Source organism: Ursus maritimus, unplaced genomic scaffold (assembly GCF_017311325.1).
Source record: "Ursus maritimus isolate PB19 unplaced genomic scaffold, ASM1731132v1 scaffold_6, whole genome shotgun sequence".
NCBI classification, from domain to species: domain Eukaryota; kingdom Metazoa; phylum Chordata; class Mammalia; order Carnivora; family Ursidae; genus Ursus; species Ursus maritimus.
Window position 1 is genome coordinate 9,615,274 of NW_024426774.1, and position 26,293 is coordinate 9,641,566.

The 26,293-nt window shown below is 43.3% G+C and overlaps 1 protein-coding gene across 1 annotated transcript in view; it reads left to right on the forward strand.

Moving 5' to 3' along the window:
* The window catches only part of SH3YL1 (SH3 and SYLF domain containing 1), a 39,416-nt gene extending 26,929 nt beyond the window's left edge, over window positions 1-12,487 (forward strand). Inside the window, exons 9-10 of the mRNA XM_040622878.1 lie at window positions 5,164-5,220; window positions 11,640-12,487. Of these exons, the coding sequence (XP_040478812.1) occupies window positions 5,164-5,220; window positions 11,640-11,830 (248 nt within the window). The 3' untranslated portion in view covers window positions 11,831-12,487. The remainder of the gene's footprint in view (window positions 1-5,163; window positions 5,221-11,639) is intronic.
* Window positions 12,488-26,293: the final 13,806 nt, after the last annotated feature.

Below are 26,293 nucleotides of genomic sequence, written 5' to 3' on the forward strand. Positions count from 1 at the left end.
CCCTGTTCTTCTCCATGGCCCACACTTCCTGTAACTTGGTCTGCACCTTCCTCTCCGGGTGCCGCATTCTTCTTCCAAAAGAGCGGTCTCTTTCTGATTCATGTTCAGGTGATTCATTTGCATACACTCATATTTCCAGGGAGTAACAAATGTGGGCACCGGATCTATTTTTATTTTAAACCTGAGTGATTACATAAAGTTGGACCTGTGTGTAAGTTTTAAAATACATATTTCTGAAGTGTCCTCACTAGGAAAATAGATATCTGTGTGATGCATGTATAAAAATCTTATGTCGCTTCCTTGTCAGTGTAGATTAAAAAACTACTCATCTTACCTCCAGGAACCCCTTTCACACAACGGAAAGATCTCAGAAGGTTTGTTTCTCCTGCGTGTTCCTCATGAGCATGTGTTCTAACACCCACACGCCTGAAGATCCCCTGGGGTCCCCAGGCCCCTTGCTTGTGCCAGCTTGGGCTGTTGTCTCCCACTAGGAGCTCCCGTCTTCTGGACCTTTCTTGTGCAGACAGATGGTGCCCTCCCCACTTTGCACAGTGATGACTGTGTCCTTGCCGGTTCACCTTTTGGTCTGTCCACATTTCTGCACACTAGCTCTCCTTACCACACCTTCTCATGAATACTTTCATTTTCCCTTGGCTTTTTCAGTTTCTTTATTTGCTATTAGGTCCCTACCATTTGTTTTCGTTTTTCACATGCATACCGTCTTTCTCAGACAACGTATCATCCCAAGTTTTGAACAGCAGTTTTTGTTTCAGTAAAAGGAAAGTTAAAAATTGGTATCTATTTTTAACCTTTTATTTTAAATCTCACCTGTTCCTAAGTTTTTAATTAAAAAACTGAATCTTGATTGTTAATTTCTTTACATATCTTCTTCACATATCATTTTACATAAATGAATATATGGTTCATGTAAATTTTTTAATGCATTAATTTTTCTTTTATGAGTTGCTCCCCTTCCTGATTTCTCCTCTTAACTCACATGGCACCTGTACGCATTCTCATCCCAGGAAACCCATGCTGACGACATGCAGTGTAGACGTCTGTACTTCCCCCATATATATCTTTCTTGTATATTCCTATACACAGGCACACGTACAAACACATAGATACGCATGGACAGAATATTTTGTTGCCTTATAAAAATGCTGCCATATTACACATGTTTAACTTTGTCTTGTTTGTGAGTTTTGCTAGTTTGTTTAGCTGAACAACACCTCACAGAAATCCCTGAGTCAACTGGTCCAGCTCTAATTATTCTTTTGAATGGCTCTTTAATATTCCATGGTACAAATGAACATATTTTGTTCAGCCACTCTCCTATTAATAGGTACTAACTTCTTTATTTCAGCTTTTTTCCATGCCAGCCAGCTCCACAATTTACATCTTTCTCAATTGATGTGTCTACATCCTGGCACTTTTATTTATTTTTGGAGATAATTACCAGGAGTGGATGTGATAGGTCAATGGATATATTTTTAAACTTTAACAGATTTGGTAGATTATATTTTGAGCTTTTACTGCTGCAGAGACTCATCGGCCATTCCCCACTGCAGTGCTTCCTGCCATGCACACTCCCCGACCAGGCACACCCCCCACCATGCACACTCCCCGACCAGGCACACCCCCCACCATGCACACTCCCCGACCAGGCACACCCCCCACCATGCACACTCCCCGACCAGGCACACCCCCCACCATGCACACTCCCCGACCAGGCACACCCCCCACCATGCACACTCCCCGACCAGGCACACCCCCCACCATGCACACTCCCCGACCAGGCACACCCCCCACCATGCACACTCCCCGACCAGGCACACCCCCCACCATGCACACTCCCCGACCAGGCACACCCCCCACCATGCACACTCCCCGACCAGGCACACCCCCCACCATGCACACTCCCCGACCAGGCACACCCCCCACCATGCACACTCCCCGACCAGGCACACCCCCCACCATGCACACTCCCCGACCAGGCACACCCCCCACCATGCACACTCCCTGACCATAGCTTTTCCCACCATGTATATTCCTCACCACTATTAGTGTTAGAGTGTTTTGAAGTATTTCCATGTCTGAGGGTTGGTTGTATCTCCTTTTTAATTAGATTGTGTTTGCCCCTATTAGTGACCTAAAGATTTCTTCATATAATTGCTGGTGTTTTAGATTTAATCTTTTCTGATTGGTCCATTTTCTCCGTTGGAGTGTTGTCTTTTCCATTTGAAGAAGAACTTTGACTATCATTTGGGTTACATTTTTTTTCTACATGTAGCATTTGTCTGTTGGTCTTGTTTTTCATACATAATAGTCCCCCCTTATCCATGGGGTTATGTTCCAAGATCCTAGTGGATACCTGAAACTATGGATAGTACTGAACTTTATATAAACTATGTTTTTTCCTATACATACAGACCTATGATAAGGTTTAATTTATAAATTAGGCACGGTAAGACATTAACCAATAAATAATAATAAAATAGAATAATTATAACATACTGTAATAAAGTCATATGAATGTGGTCTCTCTGTCTCTTAAAATATCTGACTGTACTGTACTTACCCATCATCTTGTGATGACGTGAGATGATGAAACGCCTACGTGGTCAGATGAGAGGAGGTGAGGGATACAAGCATGTGTTGTGACATTAGGCTATTATTGACCTTCCGACAATAAATCAGAAGGAGAATCAGCCACTTTTGGGCTGTATAACCACAGGTAACTGAGACTGAGAAGCAAAACTGCAGATAAGGGGGGACTACTGTATGCAATATGCAACTCTAAAAAATAATATTATAAACTTATACTGATTCTATGATTTGGGATATTAATTACAATAACGTTACATGTATAAATTAATTAATTTGGCATTTGTGTGATAATCTTTCCATTTTATGCTTTCCATTTGTTAAGGTATTTTTCTGTCATTCCTAAGATTTCATAGTTTTCTGTGCCTTTTTTGTTAAATTTATTCCTAAGTACTTTATAATTTTGGTTTGCTGTGGTGAATGGAATGTACATTCCCATTTCTTTTCTTTTTTTAAATTTTTAAAAAATTTTTATTTATTTATTTGAGAGAGAGAGCGTGAGAGAGACAGCATGAGCAGGAGGAGGGACAGAGGGAGAGGGAGAAGCAGACTCTGCTGAGCAGGGAGCCCAACGTGGGACTCGATCCCGGGACCCCGGGATCATGACCTGAGCTGACCAAAGGCAGACACTTAACTGACTGGGTCGCCCAGGAACCCTGTACTTTCCCATTTCTATTGCAGAGTGCTTGTTTTTATGTTGAGAAAGTCCTAATTTACATGTTTTTTGTCCTGTATCTGATCAGTACCCCAAATCTGTTATTTCTAGTCAGTTTTTAAAAATAGACTCTTTGGGAATATTTATACCCCCTTCCCCATGCTGCCAATGTTTATTCGTATATTCTTAGGTCATAAATTTCTTAGGCCAGCAGCTTTCTTGTTGGCGTGCATCTGTCCTTGGGGTACTCAGACACTCCCCAGGGTTCGCGGGCACAGATAGTGTAGGGAACCCCATCTCCAGAGCTCGCTCCTACCTACCTTCTTTGTGAAAGCTGGCTCCGTTCAGAACACCACATGCAGGCTATCCTCTCTGTCTTCTAGCCTTCCCAGTGTTTTTTTTTCACACTTGAGTAAGAAAAGCCCCCAAATCATCCTGAATCGTACTATGCTACATTGCCTCCAAAATGTAAGAACAGTGACCCAATTTGAAATACAGATGTTGACGTAGTTAGTGAATGATTCTGACGAGTACCAGATCCTTTTGTCAATCTGTGATTTGTTTCTCTGCTTTCAACAAAACTGAAGAGACACAATGGAATTGTCATATAACGTAGAATAACCATGGTAGCTAATATTATTATTATTATATATTTCTTATTTTAAAAATCACATAGCTAGGTATCACCAAAAAAGTTATAGAAGTACTATTTTATTATTGTTGTTTTAATTAGAGATAAGTGTGATTTTTTTTACCTCCATCTCAGAAGGAATATAAAATAATTGTGTTACACGGCTGTAAAATGTACCCTTCTGCCCCTCTCTAGTTTTTATAAGGACCAGCTTTTCTAGCACCTATATCTTTAAAAAAGAATACTAAAATACGTTGAACCTGTGTCATTCTAGAAATAAGAAATAATCATTCTGTGTATATGAGCTAAATGTCTTACCCATTTATGGAGATGCATTTCAAATAAAAATTGACTCTCATGTTTAGTAAGTTAACGAGATAATAATAGTATATTTAAGATTTTGATCAGTTGTGTGCCAATAATGATTACTATAATAATTCAATCTATAAGAAATTATTTAATAGAGCCTTGTACTTACTTCAAATAACATATAAAAAATAAATTTATGTACAAATTTTTGTTTTAGAAGCTGTTACATAAAAATATAATATTAACACATTAGTATAAAATCTTTGGGACAAATGGAATGGATATATGACTTGAAGGTTAAAATGAACATTACATAATTTCTGACTTTTAAAAAAACTTGTTTTTTAACTCATGATGGAGAGTATAGATATAATGATGATTCATATTTATGCTATGATATTTAGATTCTGTTATCCCAGAAAGAGATATAATTATTTAATTTAAACAACAAAACTGAAATATGCCACAAAGTGTGTCCTTTACAACTTTTAGGCTTATATTGAACAATTTTAGGTGTTAATTTAAAAATATAGGAGTGAATACACACTGTTTAAAAGTTATTTTAGGGGTTAAGCAAACAAGGATGTTTGAAAATCATTGGCTTGGGGGCTACAAACTTCTTTAAAATTCAGGTATCATATGATTGCTTCTGGAAAAAAGGATGTATGTGTCTTACCCGTGAGCGTGTAATTCCAAGGTCATGAGTTGTAGTTTCAGCGCTTCTAACCCTATAGGTATCAGATATTAACCCCCTGCCTCATGTTCGGGGTACTTTCTGGGTTTACTCAGGCATTCCTCTTGATGTAAAGTGTGATAAAATAATGATATTTCTATCAATCTTAGAGATTTAAAATACCTGCTTCGCAAAAGCAAGATTTGGCCATTCTTGACTACTTTATATAAGATATGCTAATAAGTCTCCTAAATGCCTCCCTCCTTTTGCTTTTTTTCTGTTTTGCAGGTAACAGAAACAAATATAAGCTGTACCCTGAACTTGCCAGCTATCAGGAGAGAGCCGGTAACTAACCTATCTATGTGTTAAAAATGATTCATATCCATGGCATAATCACAGACTTTCTAATTAGTCTGGCGGTCTGTAAAACTCCGTGAGAAGGTGCTGAACACCCCTTTGATTTATAGGGTATGAGAAGTACTTCATGTAAAAAATGCTATGCTTTTGCTCTCTTACTTGCTTTGAATCTGAGGGTAAGGAGGGCGATGGGGAACAGTTGCCTGCCAGGGGCACCCGGCTTGGCAGTACGCGCCGCGGACCCCCAGGGGCTCGTCCGAGGACCAAACCACAGGATCTTTTAAAATATTGTCATGATAGAATGACAAGGTTTGTTCATTGTGAATTATAGTCATCATCACATTTTTTCCTGGGCTTTAGACCCATGAATATTTTTATATTTTCAAGGGATTTTTTATTTCTCATGTTCTGATATTTTGCTGTTACTGGGAACTACTTCATAAAGCTTATTAGGATTTGCTGTGATGAAAACAGCCCCTCAACCTGTCTTACTTCAATATTCTTTAGAAGATATTCCTTAAAGAGTTAAGCATTATTTAGAAATCTGAATGGGACACGGAATGAAAGCAAAGGTTAACCAGCTGTAAAGCAGCCTGTTTATTTTTTCACATCGTCTTTTGTCACTGAAGTCACAGAACCATACATTCCTGGGTAAGTAAACTACAGGGCATTACCTGTTTCATGTAAACAGAATGTCAAGGTAACTAAGTACCCATTTCTTTTTAAAATTTATAAAGATATTTCAAAATGTCTCTTAAGCAGAGTTCCTTAAACAGAAGTTGACCTTTTCCTGATGGATTAGGGTTTCTGACGTTCCTTTTGCTTCCAGCCTGGCTCCCATCGTGTGGAGCCCACTTCCGGCCGGCCGTTCCCGCAGGAGCTCGGGTAGAGAGAGTCCCGTGTTCAGAGGCAGTCTGATGGCCTGGGTTTAACTGTGAGAGAATGCTGTGCTGCGGTCTCAGGCACAGTGAGAAAACTCTGAGAGGCTTTGAAAAATGTATTTTGCTCTCGTGAATGTGATTTACGACCATGGTAGAGATTACTGAGATTGTCATAATTGGACCTTTGGATACACACCCTTCAGAAGCAAAAGTGGTTAACATGTAAATATTTATACCCAAGTAGCATACGCATCTAGAATTTTATATAGCAGTCTTTTAAAGACTCTGTTAGAACTAGACCTACACTTGGGTATCCTGCAATTAAAGCAGTTCTTAAATTTGAGGTCAACAGACAAGCTGAGCTGCTGAGGGAGAAGGGCCAGCAGGGCACTGAGGGACAAGGGACAACAGAGGCTGTGGTGACAGTGGGGACAGTAGCTGCTTTTCCATGGTTCTCTAGAGCGTGTGCCCACAGGCTTGGTGCCTAGGGAATGTTAGCAATACCCTAAAAGGCGCTGAGGGCAGCGTGAAGTTATAAGAAACAAACCCTGGGTGGGCTCTGGAAACAGGACCGGACTTGAACTCGATACTTTGACCACTAGCGATTCCCAGAAATTACCAGCCCGTGGTTGGTCAGTTGGTCAGGTTTTGTTTTCATATTTGAGGGTAGGATGAGTTAAATTGTGTAAACAGTAGGTACTAGGATAATATTAATTTATTTTAGTCCTTTCTTCAAATATAAGGGATTTTGAAGAAAAAAAATGGACAGGAAGATTTTTAAAAAGTCTATTTTTGAAATAAAACTTACTTTACATGATTGTGTTTTTTTAAAAAGCAGCTGTGGAACCAGTTAAATTCTTACAAGGACTTTCTCACATCCTGGCCAAGCACTGTTGCAGAGAAAAGGCACAGGGCCCAGTCCGGAGCCTCAAGTTAACCCTGTCCTACCAGGACATCCAGGCCCCCCATGGGCTTGCTCTCAGCCTGTCCCACACCCACTGACCAGATTCACTTTTGCATGGGCTGCTGGGCAAAGCAGTAATTCTCCAAATTGCGTGTACTTTTGTTTTGCACACTTTGGAAGCTCCCCAGGTACATGGTACGTGGGCCTCTCAGCCAGACAGACTTGCAAGTACACAGCCTCGTTTACCATACCTTTCTGTCGCAGCCCGCGTCCTCCTGTGGCAGGCTTCACCACCCGCCTCCTGTCGACCCTGTAATTTTCAGTGACAGTCTGGGCACATGCACTGTGGGGCCACCCCGTGCTGCGTGGACGCCCTGGACCGAGTCACTCTGTGCCAATGGTACTCCCTCCCCCGTTGCAGCGACCACACATGCCGCAGACTTCACCTTTTGAGAACTGCTTTTCTGGCGACCTCCCCTAGTGGCCTTACCTGCCTCACTCACCAGTGACTCTCACCGTCTTCCGGAGGACGTGGTCCCCAAAGTGACAGGCACCACACCCGGCCTGGGGAAATGTGGTACCAGAGTTAAGTCAGCCATGCAACTCACCACTACATTAAATGTACACAAAACCAAGACGCGTTTGTGCTCTTACTTCTGCCGGGAAATGGACCTTCCAAAGACTGCGATTCCTTTCCTGAATCATGTCTGGGGCCAGATACGTGGGTTACATGTGGGTTATATTAGCGGACTCCATGGAGAAAGCAGCTGGGAGTAAAGGAGTGACACCCTATAGACCTAGTCTGTTTCCTGTGAAGTGTAGTCCTGATTCGGGAGAGAAAAGGAACCCGTATTTGAATTAAAGTTGAATATTACGATGAAAATGGCTAGTTGCTTCCAAGAGCCCCCATATTTCTTAAACATAGAAACATAAAACTTGAAGGCATAGATTACTCAGAAGGGAAGGGATCTGTGAATGCCAGGTATTTTAGTTAGCAGTGGGGCCTGTTTCCCGGTCCCCAGGGGGCTCTCCCTTTCTGGAAGGACATACCTCCCTCTAAGAAAAAAAAAAAGGCCCACCTTTTTTTAATAAGCTATTTGTGGGCATTAAACTTTTCCTTATGGAAAGTATCCCTAATATTTACAGTAAAGAACTTTGAGTCATTTTGCTTGAAGGAAAAACTAACAGTAGAGCATGGTGTCAAATGGCCTGCAGACCGTTACCCCCAGGGAGCACTGGTCTTCATTGAGGCCTGGTGTTCTCGTGGGTGAATTTTCGCCCAAACCCCTCCAACTCCTGACTCTTCTTGGGCACACCCTGTCTGCCTGTCTTGCCTGTGTTCTTCCCCAGCTCTACTCAAACTTTGCTCATCTCTGCTCAGACTTTGGATGGGGAGAGGAGGAATGTTGAATACCAACCTCCTCGAAGCCCACAGGACTGCCTTCTTCTCTGCTGCATCTCAGAAACCACCTGCCCTGTCCTTAGACCCCCTTTCCCGTCACCACTCCGTCCTTAGAAACTCTGATTCGGAGGAAGCTGGACAGCACCTACATGGGAAGGGCAGGGACTGAACCAAGTCTGTGACCTTGTCTGCCTTTCATTCAGTTCATAGTATCTTTCTTCCTCGAGTTATTCATCACAAAATATATTCCTAAAATCAGTAAGAACCAGGTCAGTTATCAGCGATTACCCAGGATCATCATCCAACATTCTTATAATTTATAGAGTCTAGATAATTCAGTGATGCAGAAAAATATGCTAATTCTCCTTGAAAATTTGCCTAACAAAAGTGAAATGCTCTGATAACCCTAAGTTCAGTCTGTCGAACGCAGTTCGGTACCTGTGTGGCTGCAGAGACCCTTGGGGTGTGATGTCAGTAGTGATTATGAGTCCCTGGGGACAGACTTCTGAGCTTCGGGTCTCACCTCCTTGGACAAATTGCCTGACATTCTGTAAAGTGGGGTGACAGCAGGACAAATTGCCTGACATTCTGTAAAGTGGGGTGACAGCCTCGCTGACGGGGGGCGGGCTGAGCACACGGCAGGTGCTGTCATGGTGTCTGACTGTGCACAGTGGCTGCTCTTGCTGTATACTCAGGGCTGACACCTGTTATCATTGTGATCATCCTTCATGCGTTTTACTTTTGTACCTAGTGCCGCAAATGTACACATGTATGGCTGCTAAGATAGCTGTGACTTCCAGAACATTCCCTGATGGTCACTAGGACTCTTCTTGCTTGCTTCTTTGCATTATCCAAGGTGTCTGGGAGACAGGAGAGAGGAGGAGTTACTTGAGGGTTTTCATTAATTAAGTTTGGTTGAAAGAGGTTGAGCTTTATGAATGGAGGTGGTACTTATTAAGTATTGATTAGAAAATGATGTTCAGAATGATTTTTTCCTCCAACATTACCTCACATTCCTCTGATTTAATGACAAAGAGGCCGGTGGTGAGGACTTGCTGTGTGTCCCATCACGGTGCGGGATCACAGCTGCTTGTCACATACACGGTAATGACTGCTCATTCATGTGTGTTGGCTGTTACTCAGCTGGTTTCGATGATATCCCGACTTTATCAAAATTCTACACTTCCGTGATACACTTCTAATCTTCCTTAAAATTGATAGACTAAAAGTAAATATAGTATAAAATATAAAAACAGGCAGAACATGTTTGTATGATAGAAAAAAGTAATGATACCAGGAATATCTCTCATGTAATTCCATTAGTTGTTATTAGGGCTATTTCTTTAGGAGAACTCAGAGAACCACACGGCACGTGCTTTTACAGAAAGAACTGTAGCACCATCTTGTGTGAACTACAAATTCCGTGTTTCCGTCAACGTAGTGTAATTAGAGTCTTGACTTTTTATTTCTTACTGACAAGCCAAATTTGGTTTATCTTTTATTATTATAGTATTATAGGTTCAAAGGAGTAACTGGTTTTTAGAATTCGGTTATTTATGTTTTCAGTGTATCTGCACTAAGATGCATTTAACAAGCATCTAATTGTCTAATATGTGCACAAAATATGTAAAACAAATATAACATTCCATGTAGCTGAATACACAGAGAGTATCTGTTTCTTTATATTTCTTATGACATTATACAGTTTATAGTATTTAATGTTTTTTACTCCTATTAACTCCTCAACTCCCAAGGTATTTTTTCCCTAATACAGTACAGAAAATTCTACACATCGTGTTGAAACTCTTATTAGCCCTATGCAAATGTACTTCTTGTGCTAATTTGGGTTTTATCTGTTTTGAGAGAAAGTATAAAGTAAGCACAGAAATAAAAACAGCCATGAAGCCTATGGAGACAATGTCTGCTGACGAATCGGCAAAATGCATCTGAGCTGGAACCCTCGAAGCCAAAGGCTACAGAGCTTGGCTTTTGTTTTGTTTTGTTTTGTTTAACATTTTGTTTTATTTTTCATCATGATAAGTGTATGCTTTAATCCCCATCCTGCGGCCTCCCTACCCTATGGTAGCAGTAGTTTGTTCTCTATAGTTAGGAGTCTGGGTCTCTTTCTTGGTTTGTGTCTCTGTCTCTTTTTTTCTTCCATTGCACATTGGTTTTGTTTTTTTCTTAAATTCCACTTGTGAGTGAGATCATATGGTATTTGTCTTTCCCTGACTGACTGATTTCCCATAGCCTAATACTCTCTAGCTCTATCCTGGAGCGTGGTTTTTCAATTAATCTTTTATGATATAATCGTGACCGTGAGTGTGTTTTTCTCTAACAGCTACACTTCATGGAAACCATGATGACCATTCTGTTAAAAGGGGAAAAATGTAAATACAGTTGACCTTTGAACAACATGGGGTGGGGGGGTTCAGGGGCACCAAACCCCATGCAGTTGAAAATCCACATATAACTTTTGACTCCCCCAAAGCTTAACTATTAATAGCCTACTGTAGACCAGAAGCCTTACCAAAACATAAATAGTAGATTAACACATATTTTGTATGCTGTATGTATCATATTCTGTATTCGTATAACAAATGAAGCTAGATACAAGAAAATATTATTAAGAAAATAAGGAGACGGATGCCTGGGTGGCTCAGTCAGTTAAGCGTCTGCCTTCTGCTCAGGTCATGATCTCAGGGTCCTGGGATCGAGTCCCGCATCAGGTTCCTTACTCAGCAGGGAGCCTGCTTCTCCCCCTGCCTCTGCTGCTCCCCCTCCTTGTGCTCTCTCCTGCTCTCTCTGTCAAATAAATTAATTAATTAAAAAAAAAGAAAAGGAGAAAATACATTTATGGTATCATACTGTTTATCAAAAAAAAATCCATGTGTAAGTGCACAACTGTGTTGTTCAAGGGTTAACTTGTAGTATTATAGATTATTCAAATGGTTATAACCACGGATATTTGCTAAATACATAGTTAAATATATAATAATATGCAGTTCGACTTGTATGGATTTAGGAAATGTTATTACCAAACATTTGCTCTTTTCGAAGAAGAAAAACGTAAGTTTAATAATATGATGAAAATCACACAGACCACACGCTCTAAGGCATTAGGATATCAAGTACTGAAGTTAATTTATATCTTTACCTACAACCTTCCAAGGTTTTCCCATTAAAACTGTGAATAATGTAAATACTTTGTTTGTTTTAGGCCATGTGAATCAACCCATTGAAGTGACTGCATTGTATTCTTTTGAAGGACAACAGCCAGGGGATTTGAATTTTCAAGCTGGAGACAGAATCACAGTTATATCAAAAACAGATTCACATTTTGATTGGTGGGAAGGAAAGCTCCGAGGTCAAACTGGCATTTTTCCAGCCAACTATGTTACCATGAATTAAAGTTTATATTATTTTCTTCTTTGAGAATTATAAAACATTTATTTCTCCACTGGCAGGATTTGCTCTCCAGTTAAGCAGTGTTTAATATAAGTTTTAAAATACTTCTCTTTATTCTATAAACTTTTATCTAATATGTAAAAGATTTTTTATCTCTATAAATGGTTAACTTACATATCTTTAAATACTTTGTACTAATTTTATCACATATACTACTTAATATGCTCCAATTCATATGGTCACAGTCCTTTTGTGTTCATTTTCAACCATCACTAAACCTGTGATTGGCTCCGTATATGGTCATTGCTTATTCTAATTTGAGAATCTTAAGGGTAAGGGCATGAATCCCAACTCATGTATTTCTATTTGCAAAGAGACTAGAGAAGGAATCAGCTTAACAAAGGTATTAAGTAACCCTTCTAGTTGTAGGTACAAGCTAGAATATGAACCCTTAAGAATGATCTCTGTTTCTTCAAACGTCACACGTATGTATATTGGTGGGAGAAACATGCTGCTGCAAAGTCCAGCCACTCTGCACTGAACAAAGATGACGTTAACTTTGCTTCTGCGTGAGGTTATGTTTATTCATTTCTAGTAGGAGAATCGACTTATGTTGACATGGCCTTGTTGTCCCTAAATAAACGTTTTTTTAAATGATAAGTTAATGTCTTAATTTTGTTTTTCTTACTTTCTCTGTGTAAAGCAAGTGGCCCTGTGCTTGGCCTGAAGGTTAAAACCCACCACTGTGATTGGCTGCCTAACTTTTCTTTTTGGCTTTACTAATATATACTTGACAAACACAACCGTAGAATATTTAAAGGCTACCATGTGATGATTTGGAATACATGCACACTGTGAAAGGGTGTGAAACACACCCATCATTGCACACAGTTACCTTTTTTTTTTTTTTGGTGAGAACACTGATATTCTACTTTCTTAGTGAATCTCAATTATATAAAACAATATTATTAAACTTAGTCACCATGCTGCACGTTAGACCATGGAAAACTTGTTCCTCTTACACTGGAAGCTTGTAGCCTTTGACCAGTCCCTCTTAGTTTCCCCACCTCCTCCCCCTGGTAACCGCCACTGTACTCTGTTTCTGAGTTCGGCTTTTTTACACTCCCACGTAAGGGAGGACATCCAGTGTCTGGTACTGACTTATTTCACTTAGGATAATGGTACATCCATATTTTCTCAAATCCCAGGGTTTCCATGTATATCTGTATCTATATATATATCACATTTTCTTTATGCTTTCATCTGTTAATGAACACTTAGGTTTTCTATATATAATAGCATGTCATCTGTAAACAGAGATAACTGTGCTTGTCCCTTCCCAGTGTGGCTGCCTTTTATTCATTCCCTAACTGGAAGCCTGTATCTCTCACTCCCCTTCACCCCCTTCTCTTTCTTTTTCTTGCCTCATTGCACATATAGGACTTCCAGTACTATGTTGAGCAGAAGTGCGAGAGTGAGCACCCTTGTTTGTACCTGATCCTAGAGGAAAAGCTTTTAGATGTTCACTGTTGAGTATGATAACAGCTGTGGGTTGATCAGATGTGTGCATGTTGTTTAATCTTCACATATTGATGAATTTTCCAGGTTTTTTTCTTGTAATTTATTTCTACTGTCGTACCACTGTGTTCAGAAAAGATGCTTGATAGGATTTCAGCCTTTTAAAGTTTATTAAGACTTGGTGTGACCTGATCTGTCCTGGAGAATGTTGCATGTGCCCTTGAGCAGACTACATCCTGCTACCATAGGATGGAACGTTCTGCATGTGTTTGTGGGTCCATCTGGTGTGACATGTAGCCCAAGTCCAGGGTTTCCTCACTGACTTTCTGCCTGGATGATTATTCGTTGTTGCAAGTGGGCGATTGAAGTTCCCCACCCCCTGCCTCACTGCCCCCCCGTTGTTTTTGTACATTTCCTATAGGTTTTTGCTTGTGGTTACGGTGAGGCTTACACAAAACCTCTTAGAGTTACAACTGTCCATTTTAAGCTGGTAACAACTTTGAATGCATATAAAGCTTTTTTACACCCCTCGTTTTGTGTTTGATGTCACAATTTACATCTTTTTACACTGCACACCCATTAACACTATTGTATAGTTATTAATACTTTCTTTTATGTTTATACTGGAGTTATTACAGTATCGGGATATTCCGAATTTAACTATACAATTACCCTTCCCAGTGAGCTGTACTCTTGCATGTTTCCCTCTGACTAATTAGCGCCCTTTCATTTCAGCTTGAGAACTCCCTTTAATCTTTCCTGTTAGGCTGCTTTAGTGGTGATGAATTCCTTCAGCTTTTGTGTGTCTGGAAAGCTCGTTCTCTCTCCTTCAGTTCTGAAGAACAACTTTGACAGGTAGAGTATTCTTGGTTGGCAGGTGTTTTCTGTTTTTTTGGGTTTTGTTTTTTGTTTTTCCTGTCAGGACCTTGAATATATCACCCGAAGAATGACCTTCTAGCCTACAGTGTTTCTGCCGGAAAATCTGCTCATAGTCTTATGGGGTTTCCCTTCTACATAACAAGTTGGTTTTCTCTTGCTACTGTTAAGATTCTGTCCTTGTCTTTAATCTCTGGCAATTTAAACATGAAGTCTCTCAGTGCAGGGACCTTTAGGTGCATCTTGTTTGGAGTCTGTTTCTTTTCTCAGGTGAGGGATGTTTTCAGCCATTATTTGTTGGAATAAGCATTCCCCCTTTCCTGCTCTCTACTTTGGGGACCCCTCTAATGCATTCTTTGGCCCATGTAAGTCCCTAATCTGTCTCCACTCTTTTTCATTATCTTTCTCTCTACTCTTCTGACTGGATGGACCCCACTGCCCTGCCCTCGGATTTGCTGATTCTTCCTTCTGCTCCATGTACTTGGCTCTTGAACTCCTCTGCTGAATTTCTCGGTTCAGTTGTTATATTCTTTGATGAGAAGAACAAAGGTAAAAGAAATGTAGTTAAAATTAAATTTCCTTACAACTTGCGGCCCATTGACAAATACTTGAGACAAGCAGAGTATGATAACCCTCAAAGAATTCACAACTGTCTCCACGTTAATGCTTTGCCAGAGGCAAACAGCAACCCTAGCTGGACAAGAGCCACATCTCTAGGGTCCTGTAAGTCCTCTTTAACACAGGAAAACCCTTTTGAAAACTTCCTTTGTCTCTACCGCACCAACGTAAGAGAAGCGTGTAATCAGTTGCTCCTCACAATCCCAGTGTAACTCTTCCTGCCCATGGGTCCCGTCCCTGTGCTCTAATAAAAACAGCTTTTTGCACTGAAAATGTCTCAAGAATTCTTTCTGACTGTTCAGTGCTGGGCCCCACATCACATCATTCTTCAGTTCTGTGATTTCTGTCTTGTTTATGTTTTCTCTCTTTATTTAAATTCCCACTTTGTTCGTCATTGCTCTCTTGCCTTCAGTGAGCGTCGTTTCCACTGTTATTTTAAACTTTCTATTGGGTTTATACAGATCTTTTTATTAAGTTCAGTTTCTGGAGATGTACCTTGTTCTTTTCTTTGTAATACACTCCCCTGACTCCTCTTCGTCTTCCCTGTCTCTAGTTTCTGCACACCCCCTCTCCCAGTTTTGATGGTCTCGTGTAGGAGCTGAACCTTGTTACCAGAGCTCCAGGTCATCTCTAAAAACTCTGTGGTTGTCCAAACTGCCTACTTCGGTCTTGGTGACCTCTAGTGATTGAGGGCGTGCCAACCACCACTAGTGTTGCAGAAGGGAAGATTCCAGTCAGCACCTAGATGCAGGCTGATTGGAAGCTGGACCCTCAGGCAGCATCGAGAAAACATGTAGTTCATCTCTTTCTGTGGAGAAACTGAGAGAGGAAGCATTTTTACCTGCTCCCTCTGCACTGAGCCTGGATGTTTAGTGTGGGGTGCAGAGTACTCCTGTGCCCACTTAAAAACTGCTTCTTGGTTTGCTACAGTCTTTCGGGACACGTCAATGCAAGCCCTGCTGGCTATCAGAGGTGGTGGTTTGGGGGTCCATCCTTTGAATGGCAGCTTTAAAAGCTGGGGTGCCTGATGCGTGGACAGTCTTCCAAAGAGATGCTTTGTTTCATTATTGGAATAAACCACAGGGAGAAAGCAGGGGTAGTGTCCGCTGGCCCCCCAGGGCCCCAGAGAGGACAACAGCCAGCACCCAGGTGTGAGCTAATTAGATGCTAGGCCCTCAGGCAGCACCTTCTAAGTGTGCAATCAAGTCTCTTCCAGGAAAGGGGAACATGGGAGAACATGGGAGATGGGTGTTTTGCCTGCTCCCTCCGAGCCAAGCCCTTGGGGGAATAGATGCCCTGAGTGCTCGTGGTCCCATTAAGAACTGCCTCTTGGTGTGCTACAGTCCTGTGGGACTTGCGAACATAAGCCACACTGGCTTTCAGAGCTCACTGATTTGGGAGCTCATCCCTTGAATGGCAGCCGTAAAGCTGGGGTGCTTGAGGTTTGGTCCAAAACCTCTGCTCTTCAGGGAGAAGCTGGGAGTTGGGGTTTCCCCCTTGATTGCGTGGTGTTGTGCCAGGGGGTAGGCTTCATGGTGACAATGTGTCTCAGCCTTTCCTACCTGTTCTGATGTGGACATTTCCTAGCTCCCCAATGTGGAGGATTAGTTTCTGGATTTCTCTCAGAGGGATTCCTCTATAAATAGTTATGTGTTCAGTGCACCTGTGGGAGAAGGGAAATTCAGGAGCTTACCTGTGTTATCTTGGTCCCTCTAACTTCTTCCTCAAACTCCAAACTCATCTCCAACCACACACTTGACGGCTTTGTTTGGACAGGTAATAGCATCTCAAACCTAACTTGTCCAAAACTGAACTCTTGCTTTCCCCTTTTCTAGGCCTCATCCTCCCTCAACATTCCTTCTTAGTCAATGAGAATTCCATTAATCCATTTGCTTCGGCCACATGGTTACTTAGGAGCCATTCTTGACTTTTCTTTTTATCTTGCACTCTATACCAAACTGACCTGTATTACCACCCTAAATTAAGCCACCTTCAGCTCAGCCCTAGACTTTTGTAATGATGAGGGAACAGAGGCAAGCTGAGCACAAATCAGAAGCTGACATCCCCCACCCCACGGGATGTATGTGACATTCCTCAGGCACTCCTGGCTGCCCTAAAGCTAATTCGAAAGGAAAAACAAATAATTTATGGAGATCACAATCCTGCAGGACCTGAATCCCCTCAGTTTACAAATGTCTTAGCAATTTACAAGAACAAAGCATTTCTATCAATAACCTAGCTCCCAGAAGGAAATGCAGATACAATTAAATGTCCTTATAATCTGCAGCCCATTGAAGATACTTGAGGAGGGCAGACTATAATGTCCCTCCAGGAGGTTCCCAGCTCTCTTCACATTAATGCCTTCCTAGAGGGGTAAACAACCTTAACTTGACAATGGCCAGGGCTCCAGGATCCTGTGAGTCTTCTTTAACATATGAAAATCCTTTTGAAACCTCCCTTTTCCACACCTCCCCCAACCCCATAGTATATAATCTGCCCCCCTCACAACCAGGGGCAGCAGCTCTTTCTGTCACGGGTCCTGTCCTCCTGCTTTAATAAACTACCATTTTGCATATGATGTGGTTTTGGAATATGGGTGAGGTTCAGTGGGGTGGAGTCCGGGGTTCCCTGTGTGCCCAGGCGAGGGCCACCAAGACCGGCCACCTGCGGTCCTCAGGACTGGCCACACATCACGTTCACCTATGAAAATGAGGAAGAATAATCAACAATTGAGAAAAACATTACACTATAATACTGAATTTAAAAAATCCGAATACAAAATGGTGTGTCAATACGATTCCATTTTACTTGAAAAAAGTATATGACAGGAAAGTGAAAACTGTTCACGGAATCAACTGGAGGTCAACGTTTATTAACAACAGGAATTCTCTGAAAGACAGAAATCCGACTAGCCTGGCCTCCTGTCCCCACCCAGGGCGTCGGGGAGGGGGAGGGGGATGGGGACGGACCGCTGTGCCTCCAAGTGTCCCGGCCTTGGCCTTGGCCCGGCCCGCACTGTCGGGAGCTGGGGGGCAGGCAGCCTGTTCCCAGTCGGGGACCCCGAGGGCCGGATCTGCGAGGCCGGGCCGGCAAGTTTGCGCCGCGATCCGGTCCTTGTGTGTCCGACCCCGAGGCCTCTGGCGCACTGACAGCTCGCGTGGATTTCCTTGGAAACCCTTATGCTTCCAGGTCCCAGCTCCTCAGAGCAGACAGTCTTGAGGCCCCAACCCCAGTCGCCGACGCGCCCACCTCGCGCGGCCTGACCCCAGGGCGCGGAGGAGGACGCCCAAGCAGGGCCAGAACCCAGCGGGGGTCATCGGTTCTCTCGGGCCCCTGCCCCGGCGCCCCTTCTTGCGCGGGGCGGGCACCTGTAGCCCGGGCAGCGCTGCCGCTGGGCCCCGTCCCTGCGGACCGGCCTCGCAGGCTCAGGGCGCACACGGGCCGGACTGCTCTGCGCTGTGGTCACGTCCCCGCACGAGGCCTGGTCTGCAGGCGGTGCGGGGGTGGGGGCGCCCCTTGGTTTGAGAGGAAACAACCCGGTCTCAGGAACGAGGGCCCAGCTGCTCCGAGGTTTGTCCTTGGGAAGAGCTGCTGCGGGCTTGGTTACACCCGCAGAAACGCACATCAGGGAGGTGGAAACCTGAGTGAAGGAAGCAGAGACGAGCTGGGCTGGAGGCGCCCTGAGCGCGGGCGTTCATCTGGATGCGTGCGAGCGGGAGAGCGGGCGAGCACAGGGTGAAAGGGTAGCAGACAGACCGACCGCTGCTTGGTCATGGGGCGGAGGCCTCCTCCTACATCAGGTTGGGGGAAACGCACCATTTGTCTTCAGAACCTCCCTCCCGCCTCCCCTTCTAGTACTTTCTCCAGACTCTGCCCTTCTCGGCAGGGCAGGTTTTCTCTGCCTCGGCGCTGTTTCTGACCAGGCACGACCTGCCTGTGACCCTCGTGAGCTTGCATACCACGCAGTCACTCTTGCAAAGAAACACCTTCTGAAATGGTGAAAGTTTGTGCTTAAATAATTTTGCCACAGCAAGTGACAGCAAATAACAGGAGACATGGAAATATTGGGTTAAATGTATCGGAATTCCTTTTTCTGGAATGACAAGAAGCGGGGGTAAAAGTCCAAAGTCACTGAGGGCATCAGAAGCCCTGGAACATTCTCCATTGCTCCGTGTCTCAGAGTTTACCGAGGCAGCGCATTGGTCCTACGCACTTCTCATGTTTCCATCGCTCAGCACCTATTCAGTTAGTATCTACCGTGTGTTCCTGGGGACACAAAGTGGATAAAGAAATGTCCTCACGGAGCTTCATTCTTCTCAGGAAAGACACACAGTAAATAAAATAAACATTAAAATGTTAAAAATATGCTTAAAATGTAAAACGTTTATAATATAAATAAGTAAAAATAGATGGAAAACAAATATAAAACACACACAGGATTAACAAACATAAAAGTACAGCTACAGTGTGTCAGCTTCTGGGGGGGGCTGTGGCGGATCCCCAGTCAGGGAGGGAGGAGGCTCTTCAGAGCCCGGCCTGGGGGGGGGCACTTGGAGCCCTTCAGGTGTGTGAGAAGCCCCCCAGCAGGTGTGCGCAGTGGTGAGTGAGAGAGCAAAGCAGAGGGGAGGCCTGCAAGAGGCATCCTGTGGAGGGTGTAACACCCCTCCAAGTTTTCCCGTGGGTTTTGTCATCTCTCCTTCTGCCCTTTCTGACCCCTCCTCCCCGGGCAGCCGCTCCTCTGCTTTCTGTCACAATGGAGCACTTTTGCGGGTTTTTTGGTAATTTTCATAAAGAGAATCATTCGTATGAAGGAACTCTTGTGGCCCCATCTGGGTGTAGGCAGCGCGATTTCTTTTCAGACGTGCCCACCAGGGGTCCCCCGCTTCACTGCGGGTTAGGCAGTCTCCACCCTTTTGCCATAAACATCTTTCCTGGGTTTGGCTTCAAGAGAACAAAACGAAAACACTACCGACATTGTTAGCCGAGTGCTTTGCACGGGCACGTCCCTGACTTCCCTGGACTCAGTACGTGCGAACCAGGCGGTGCGCGGTCCCCTCCCAGCCGCGGTGACCCGGGCTCCAGCCCCACCGGGCATCGGGCATCGCGGGTCACAGGTTCGGTCACGCTGATAGGTTTGCAGCCCTGGGTCATTGCCTCCGCTCCGTTTTCCCGTGACCAGTCCTGTTGAACACCTTCATGTGCTCACCTCCCTTCATGCTTCATACTCATTGAATTCTCCAGTTCAATTTTCTCCTCATTTTAATTTGGGTTTCTTTTTTATTATTGAGTCCTGCAATTTTTTTATATATTTTGGGTAAAATCAGATATCCGATTTACAAGTATTTTCTCTCGGTCTGTGGCTTATGTTTTCATTCTCTTCGCAATGCAGTTTAGAGAGCAGATGCTTTAATTTGATGAAGTCCTCTTCGTCAGGTTTTCTTTTGTGAATCTGAGAAGTCTTCAAACCCTCCGCCTCAGAGTTTCTCCAGTGTTCCCTTGTAGCGTTATAGGTTGGGATTTTACGTTTAGGTCTATGATCCATTTGCGATCATTTTTGTATATAGTGAGAATGGACGGAGCAAAATCCTTGTGGTTTTTTGTTCATTTATTTTCAGTGTTGATTCTTTTCCTTATACGGTAGTAATAACACGCTGGGCTCCTTGGACCCAAGGACTGCCTTTTCAACAATTCTGAAAAAATTCTGAGCAAATTTCCTCAAAGTTTTGTCATGTTCTCTCATTCCGCTTTTTCCCTTGAGCTCTCGGGGAGCACCCGCCTCCTCACTGTGACCATATTTTTAAACTCCTTCATCTTCCCATCTCTTGGTCTCATCAGACTGTCGTTTGAATAACGTATTCAGACACACCCTTTTGTTTGCTGTTCATTCTCAGTTGTGACAAATGCTGCTATTGCACCATCAAGTTTTAAATTTCAATTCTTACCCCTTTTTATTTATTGAAGTTTTTACTAGTTGAATTTTCAAACGTGCTTCCTCTCTTTATTGTCTCTTGGCCTAGCTTCTATCTTCTAGTTTCCGCTTTATTTGTGTGGCCATTCGTGACTTTCTGGAAGTCCTTCGTAAGTTCTTCACTTCGTTCAGTTCTTCGCTGTGTCTCACCCGCAATGCCTTGTTTCTGACCTGGTTTTGCATTTTTTGCTAGGAAACAGATCAATTTCCTGGCAACCGTATTTGTGTCTTGGCTTAATGTTGCCGACTCTAGAGAAAGTTCGTGTCTGCTGATGGCCTGGGTGCTCTAACCGTCCAGAAGCACTTTCCACAGAAGGGCCCCATTGAGGGATGTGGATCACGCGGGTGGTGTGAGCCTGGACCCCAAGCCTGGCTGTGTGACCCAGGTGCCCCTTTCCTTCTGTGTGCAGACCTCATTTCTCGCTTATTCTTATGGCAATGCGTAACCATTTGGAGTTTCAAGTTATTTGGGGTCTCCTGCCGGCCTCGGGGCCACGCCTTGGCTGTTTGTCCTGTGTTCCGCGTGCAACTCCGGCTCCCAGTGGAGTCCAGTGTGGGTCCAGGCAGCCCGGGGGTGGCCCACCCAGCAGGACCCCTCGCTTTGTTTGCCCGCTCAACCCTTTCTTTGTGCCAGGTCAGCACTGCTTCCACGGCACTCCTGTTTCTCCTCTTTCTGATCCACATGGTCACAAAGAGTTTGGAGCCTGACTCACTGTTGGAAATAGAGTCTTTTAAACCTTTCTTCACTTGTTTTCAGCTTTAAATTTTCTGCTTTCTATGGAGTTCCTGAGGTGCCTCATCGCTCTGATGCTGCTTCTGGGTTTGCCACCATGTTGGAGGGAATCTGCTTTTCCGATTTCTGCCCATTCACGCTTCATCTTCTCTGCTCTCTCATTATCTCTTCCTTAAGATTTTACCATAGCACTGATGTTTGGGATGGACGAAATGTTTAGTTGCAATGCCAGTCTGTTGGAAACAATTTGGGATGCTACTTAGTTTTGAGTTTCCTTCCTTCCCTTCCTCCCTACTTCCTCCCTTCCTTTGTCCTTTCCCTCCCTTCCTTCCCTCTGTCCCCTCCCCCTTCCTTCTCTCCCTCCTTCCTTCCCTCCCTCAGCTGCTCCTTCCTTCCTTCCTTCCTTCCTTCCTTCCTTCCTTCCTTCCTTGTTATGATTGTCCCTTTTCTTCTATGTTCCTAATCGTTGAATGAGTGGGTGTTTCATGAGCCAGTATTTTCTAGAGTTTCCTGTCAGGTGAGAGGAGCTGTACTGTCCCTCACATGGTTTGTAAGATGCAGAAACTCACCTTTTCTTCTGCCACAGAAGGGCACTGCTTTCTGCACATGTGGTTTGTCTCTTGATTCCGTGTGCACACGCGTCTTCTCTGCTGTGTGAAAGAGCTGGTACGGGGTTGGGCTGGGTGTTCAGCGAACCTTCCCCAGTGGCCTCCTGTCTAGGTCTTGCTCCTCAGCGTCAAGAAGCGGGTCTGCACCTGCCCTCGGGTTCTCTCTGTGCACTGTGGTCTGACGTCAGTTCTGCTTGACATTCCGTAGAATTCCTGTGGAGTCTGCAGATCATACCTGCTGCCGTGTTTTGTTGAAAATGGAGTTTTCATCAATTTTAAAAATGCATTGCCCTTGTGGCTTTTTAGTGATCTCCCAGGGGAGAAAGGGGGAGTGTTCACTTATTCACTTACCTTCAAACCAAGAGTCTGGATCGACTTGTTCAAATGTTATGGTGTCAGTATTGTTGTGTGAATTATCAAACCAAACACGTTGTTTCACAAGTTGCATTAGTTAGGATAAGACAAGAGGTGTCTTTTAGTAAAAATCCACACTGTCTAGATTATGCAAAATACAGGCATGAGCACTTACAGATACAGATAAATATTTAAAGACTTCAGTAACTAAATCATCTGCTGCTTCTGTTCTGAATTTTGGGTAATATGAATAAAACGAAAGAAAAACTGTATTTTCTAAGCTTCATTTCCACTCACACCCTGAGCTGTGTACCATGAAGCAGGCTGAAGATTTAAAGTGACAGTGACCACTGTGAGTTATGTTAGGAGCAGAGTACTACGTTCTCAGCTTTATAGAAAGTCACTGAAAATATTTCAAGTTGAAACATTTTCAATATTTTCATTACTTCATAAATATTTTCTCAAACCAGGTGGCAGCAGTGAGTGAAAAATAGGCCTTTTCCGCTTTTTTTCTAGACATAACAAAATAGCATGGTACAACAGAAGAACAATCCGTTGCTCCTAGAAACAGAGATTTAGGAAGGCTTTTGGAAACAGAAGGATTTTTAAAAATATGTTCTTGATTTTGGTTATAAATTAATGAAAATTTAATAATAAGAAGAGAAAATAATTGTGATTTTTCAAACACATGAGTTGGTTTTTGGAGAATGGCTTAACATCAAAACCAAAAAATTGAACTCTCTTCTGAAATGATTGATGTTTGGGAAATAGTATGTAGGAGAGCTCGACACCCACTTTCATGCAAATATGACAACTGTCTGTGATCTGCGGGAGTCTCAAAGCTCCCGGTACAGGAGAAGGATGCCTGCTAGGGCAGCAGAGCCGTTTTCGGAGATTCCACAAATCGGACTGTATAGATGAATCTGGAAGTCCGCTTCGGTGTTTGACTGATCTTCTCTAAGCTACAAAACGAATAGTCCTGTGTACAATCTATGAAACTATTGCTGATTTAATTTCACTGACATCACTTTTGGGAGGCTTGTAACATAAACCTAATCTGAGAAATGGAATGCTACATTGTAGCACGAACACTACGGAAAATTGAAATAATAATTGGCCTTCCTAGGCCTATTCCTGGTCAAAATTTCCATTAGCATGTTGGGTTTCACTATAAAAGTCTTGATTACCATATTCCTAGATTAAGCAGATTTGGCAGGGATCACAAATGTGTAAAATGATATTTCAGTCTCCAAATATCTTCACAAACTAGAGCACAAGGCCAACCTGACATGATCTAATTAAGGAAAAAACAAGTCAACATTTTCTCCCCTCCCCACAGCCCACTCCCTGAATTGAATAAATTAGAGTGGCAAAGAGTAGCTTAAAAAAGCAAACGTGGGGGCTTAGGAATTTCCATACCCCTAACTCACAGTCGGTCTTCGGCGGAATATCTATTTTAGGCAAAGAAAAGAAAACATTTTTGTGTTGGCCAGGGATTAACAAAAAGGCAGAGTAAGAAGCTCAGCATAATTCTCTCTCCAAAAAGCAAAGAAAAAGCTTGACAAAATTGTCCAAAACAACCATTTCTGAACTCTGAAAATTAACCATAAGCATAAGACAGGCTAAGAAGCGTTTATTCAAGGAAAACTACTGAACCTTGGTAAAAACAGAGGGTTGGACTGACACTGCCAGTCCTGCCCCCCAAGGGCCTCAAGTGGCCACCGGAAGCCCTCAGAAAAAGCTGGAGTCTAGCACTGTCCTGAAAGCCATCAGAGAGGTCAGGCCCCAGGTGCCCAAGGCGGGACAATGGTGAGAACAACAGACAAGTCCAGAACATGCACAGGGGGGTCTGTGGACGGACACAGAGCCTTGGTAAGCCCCACATATTCCTGTAGATCTGAAAGTCTGCTCGTGTCCACCTTCACAAAACACACTTTCTCCTCTTGTACCAGCCTCACGCTGACCCCTGGACTTCACCCTTCTAGTCTCTGCTGGAACTTGAAGCTGCCCTTGGCCAATGACCACAGAAACAAACCACGTACACGAAAGCGTCCCTGTGAGTGTCTGTGCAACAGGAAGAGGTGGGACGTGTCTGACTTGGCATGATCTGCGATTAGACCTTGTGCCCGTCTGGAGTCCAGTCTCTGCTCAGAGTGTTTTCAGAAAGGCTTCTGCACCACACGAGAGCCCAGATGAACACTGGAGGTGCCCTGAAGTCAACATTCACCTCACAGGGCGGTTTTCCACCAACTTCACCAGAGGTCTTTGGAGAGCCACCATGTAAATAAAACTTCACTTTAAACAGAATCACAGATCACGAAAGCGACATAAGTTGAGCAGAAAACCGCACAGTACACTCGCCGTCTTACGAGTGGAATGGCCTATGTGAGCCACAGGGCTGAAGAGAAGGAACTTACCTACATCACTGACAGCATTCTGTTCAGGTAGTGCAAATGTAACAGAGAAATTAAAAATTGTACCTAGGTACTATATTCTAGTTGGTGAATTATCTGTTGAGTGGTGTGGAATAGCCGTTAAGAAAGACTTCATGCTTGTACTAGGGTTGAAGAAACAGGAAGATGCACTGAAGATATGAGGGCCATGTTTCTCATCCTTAGAAAGAGAAGTTACAAATACAGGCCAGGGTAAGGAGTAAACCCAAGTCTCGGATTAGAATCAGAGGCATCAAATATGTGTAAAATGGGTTAGTCAACACACTTGATTACAAGGGGAGAAACAGTAACCTGAGCGTAAGAGAAACCCAGCAGACAGTCCTTTATCAAGTGGTCAGAACTAGATCCTCAATGGTAAGATGTTGAAGGACAGTCTCCACAAGTCCGCTCTTCTCATGAGAGACGTGGAGAGACTGAGGACTGTTGACACAGGGACAGACGAGGGAAGTGCAGTAACCAGAGGCTGTGTGCGGCCTGCAGCTGGATCCCGGAACAGTGAGGGCAGCACTGGAAAGGCATGAAATCCAAATAAAATCTGTAATTCAGTTAATAGTTTAGATAATTGTACTGTGGTCACATAAGATATTAATGTGAGAGGAAGATGGGAATGTGGGAAATCTATGTACTATTTTTGCAAATCTCCTATAAGCCTAAAATTATTTCAAAATGAAAAAATACAGAATTGCATTTGACATTTTTGCATAGAGGTTTTTGTGTTGTTTTTTTTTAAGTGTGCATATTTTTAAGTGCTGTTTGAATATGCCTTTCAGGCCTGAGTCTCTCTTTGGCATTCTTGGGGGTCATGGCTAAATTGCTGTACTTGGCTGGGTCACTATTGTGTTTGGCTTTTCTGTGTGTTTTATATGCACATTTACATTATTTCGTAATTGTATTTTTATTATCATAACAGTGAAAACAAAGCTGTCTCTCTTCAGACACAAGTTCCTATAGGCCACGTCAGCAAAGGATGGGAAATAGAGACACCAAAGACTTTGCTTGAGGTGAGGGGCCCTTCTCACCGGGTTTCGCAAGGGCCACTTGAAGATTGTCTCCAGCCCTTAGGCTGTTGGCTCAGCAAATATTAAAACAATACTTCTGGGAAAGCTACCCAGACTTGGTGATAAATTTGAAAGAAAAAGAAGCCAGTCTTGAGTGATTTCTTTCTTTCTCGGCCGGGTCAAAGCCATGCTGTGAACACACTGTCCCTTGCTCAGAAGGTCCTGCTGGCCCGTCTCTCCACACTTCATCTGGCTTGCAGTTACGAGAAGCTGGCATTCCTTGTTAGTTAAGACCCACACTTGCTTGAGTTCTGTGGGGCCAGTGTAGATTCTGATAGTC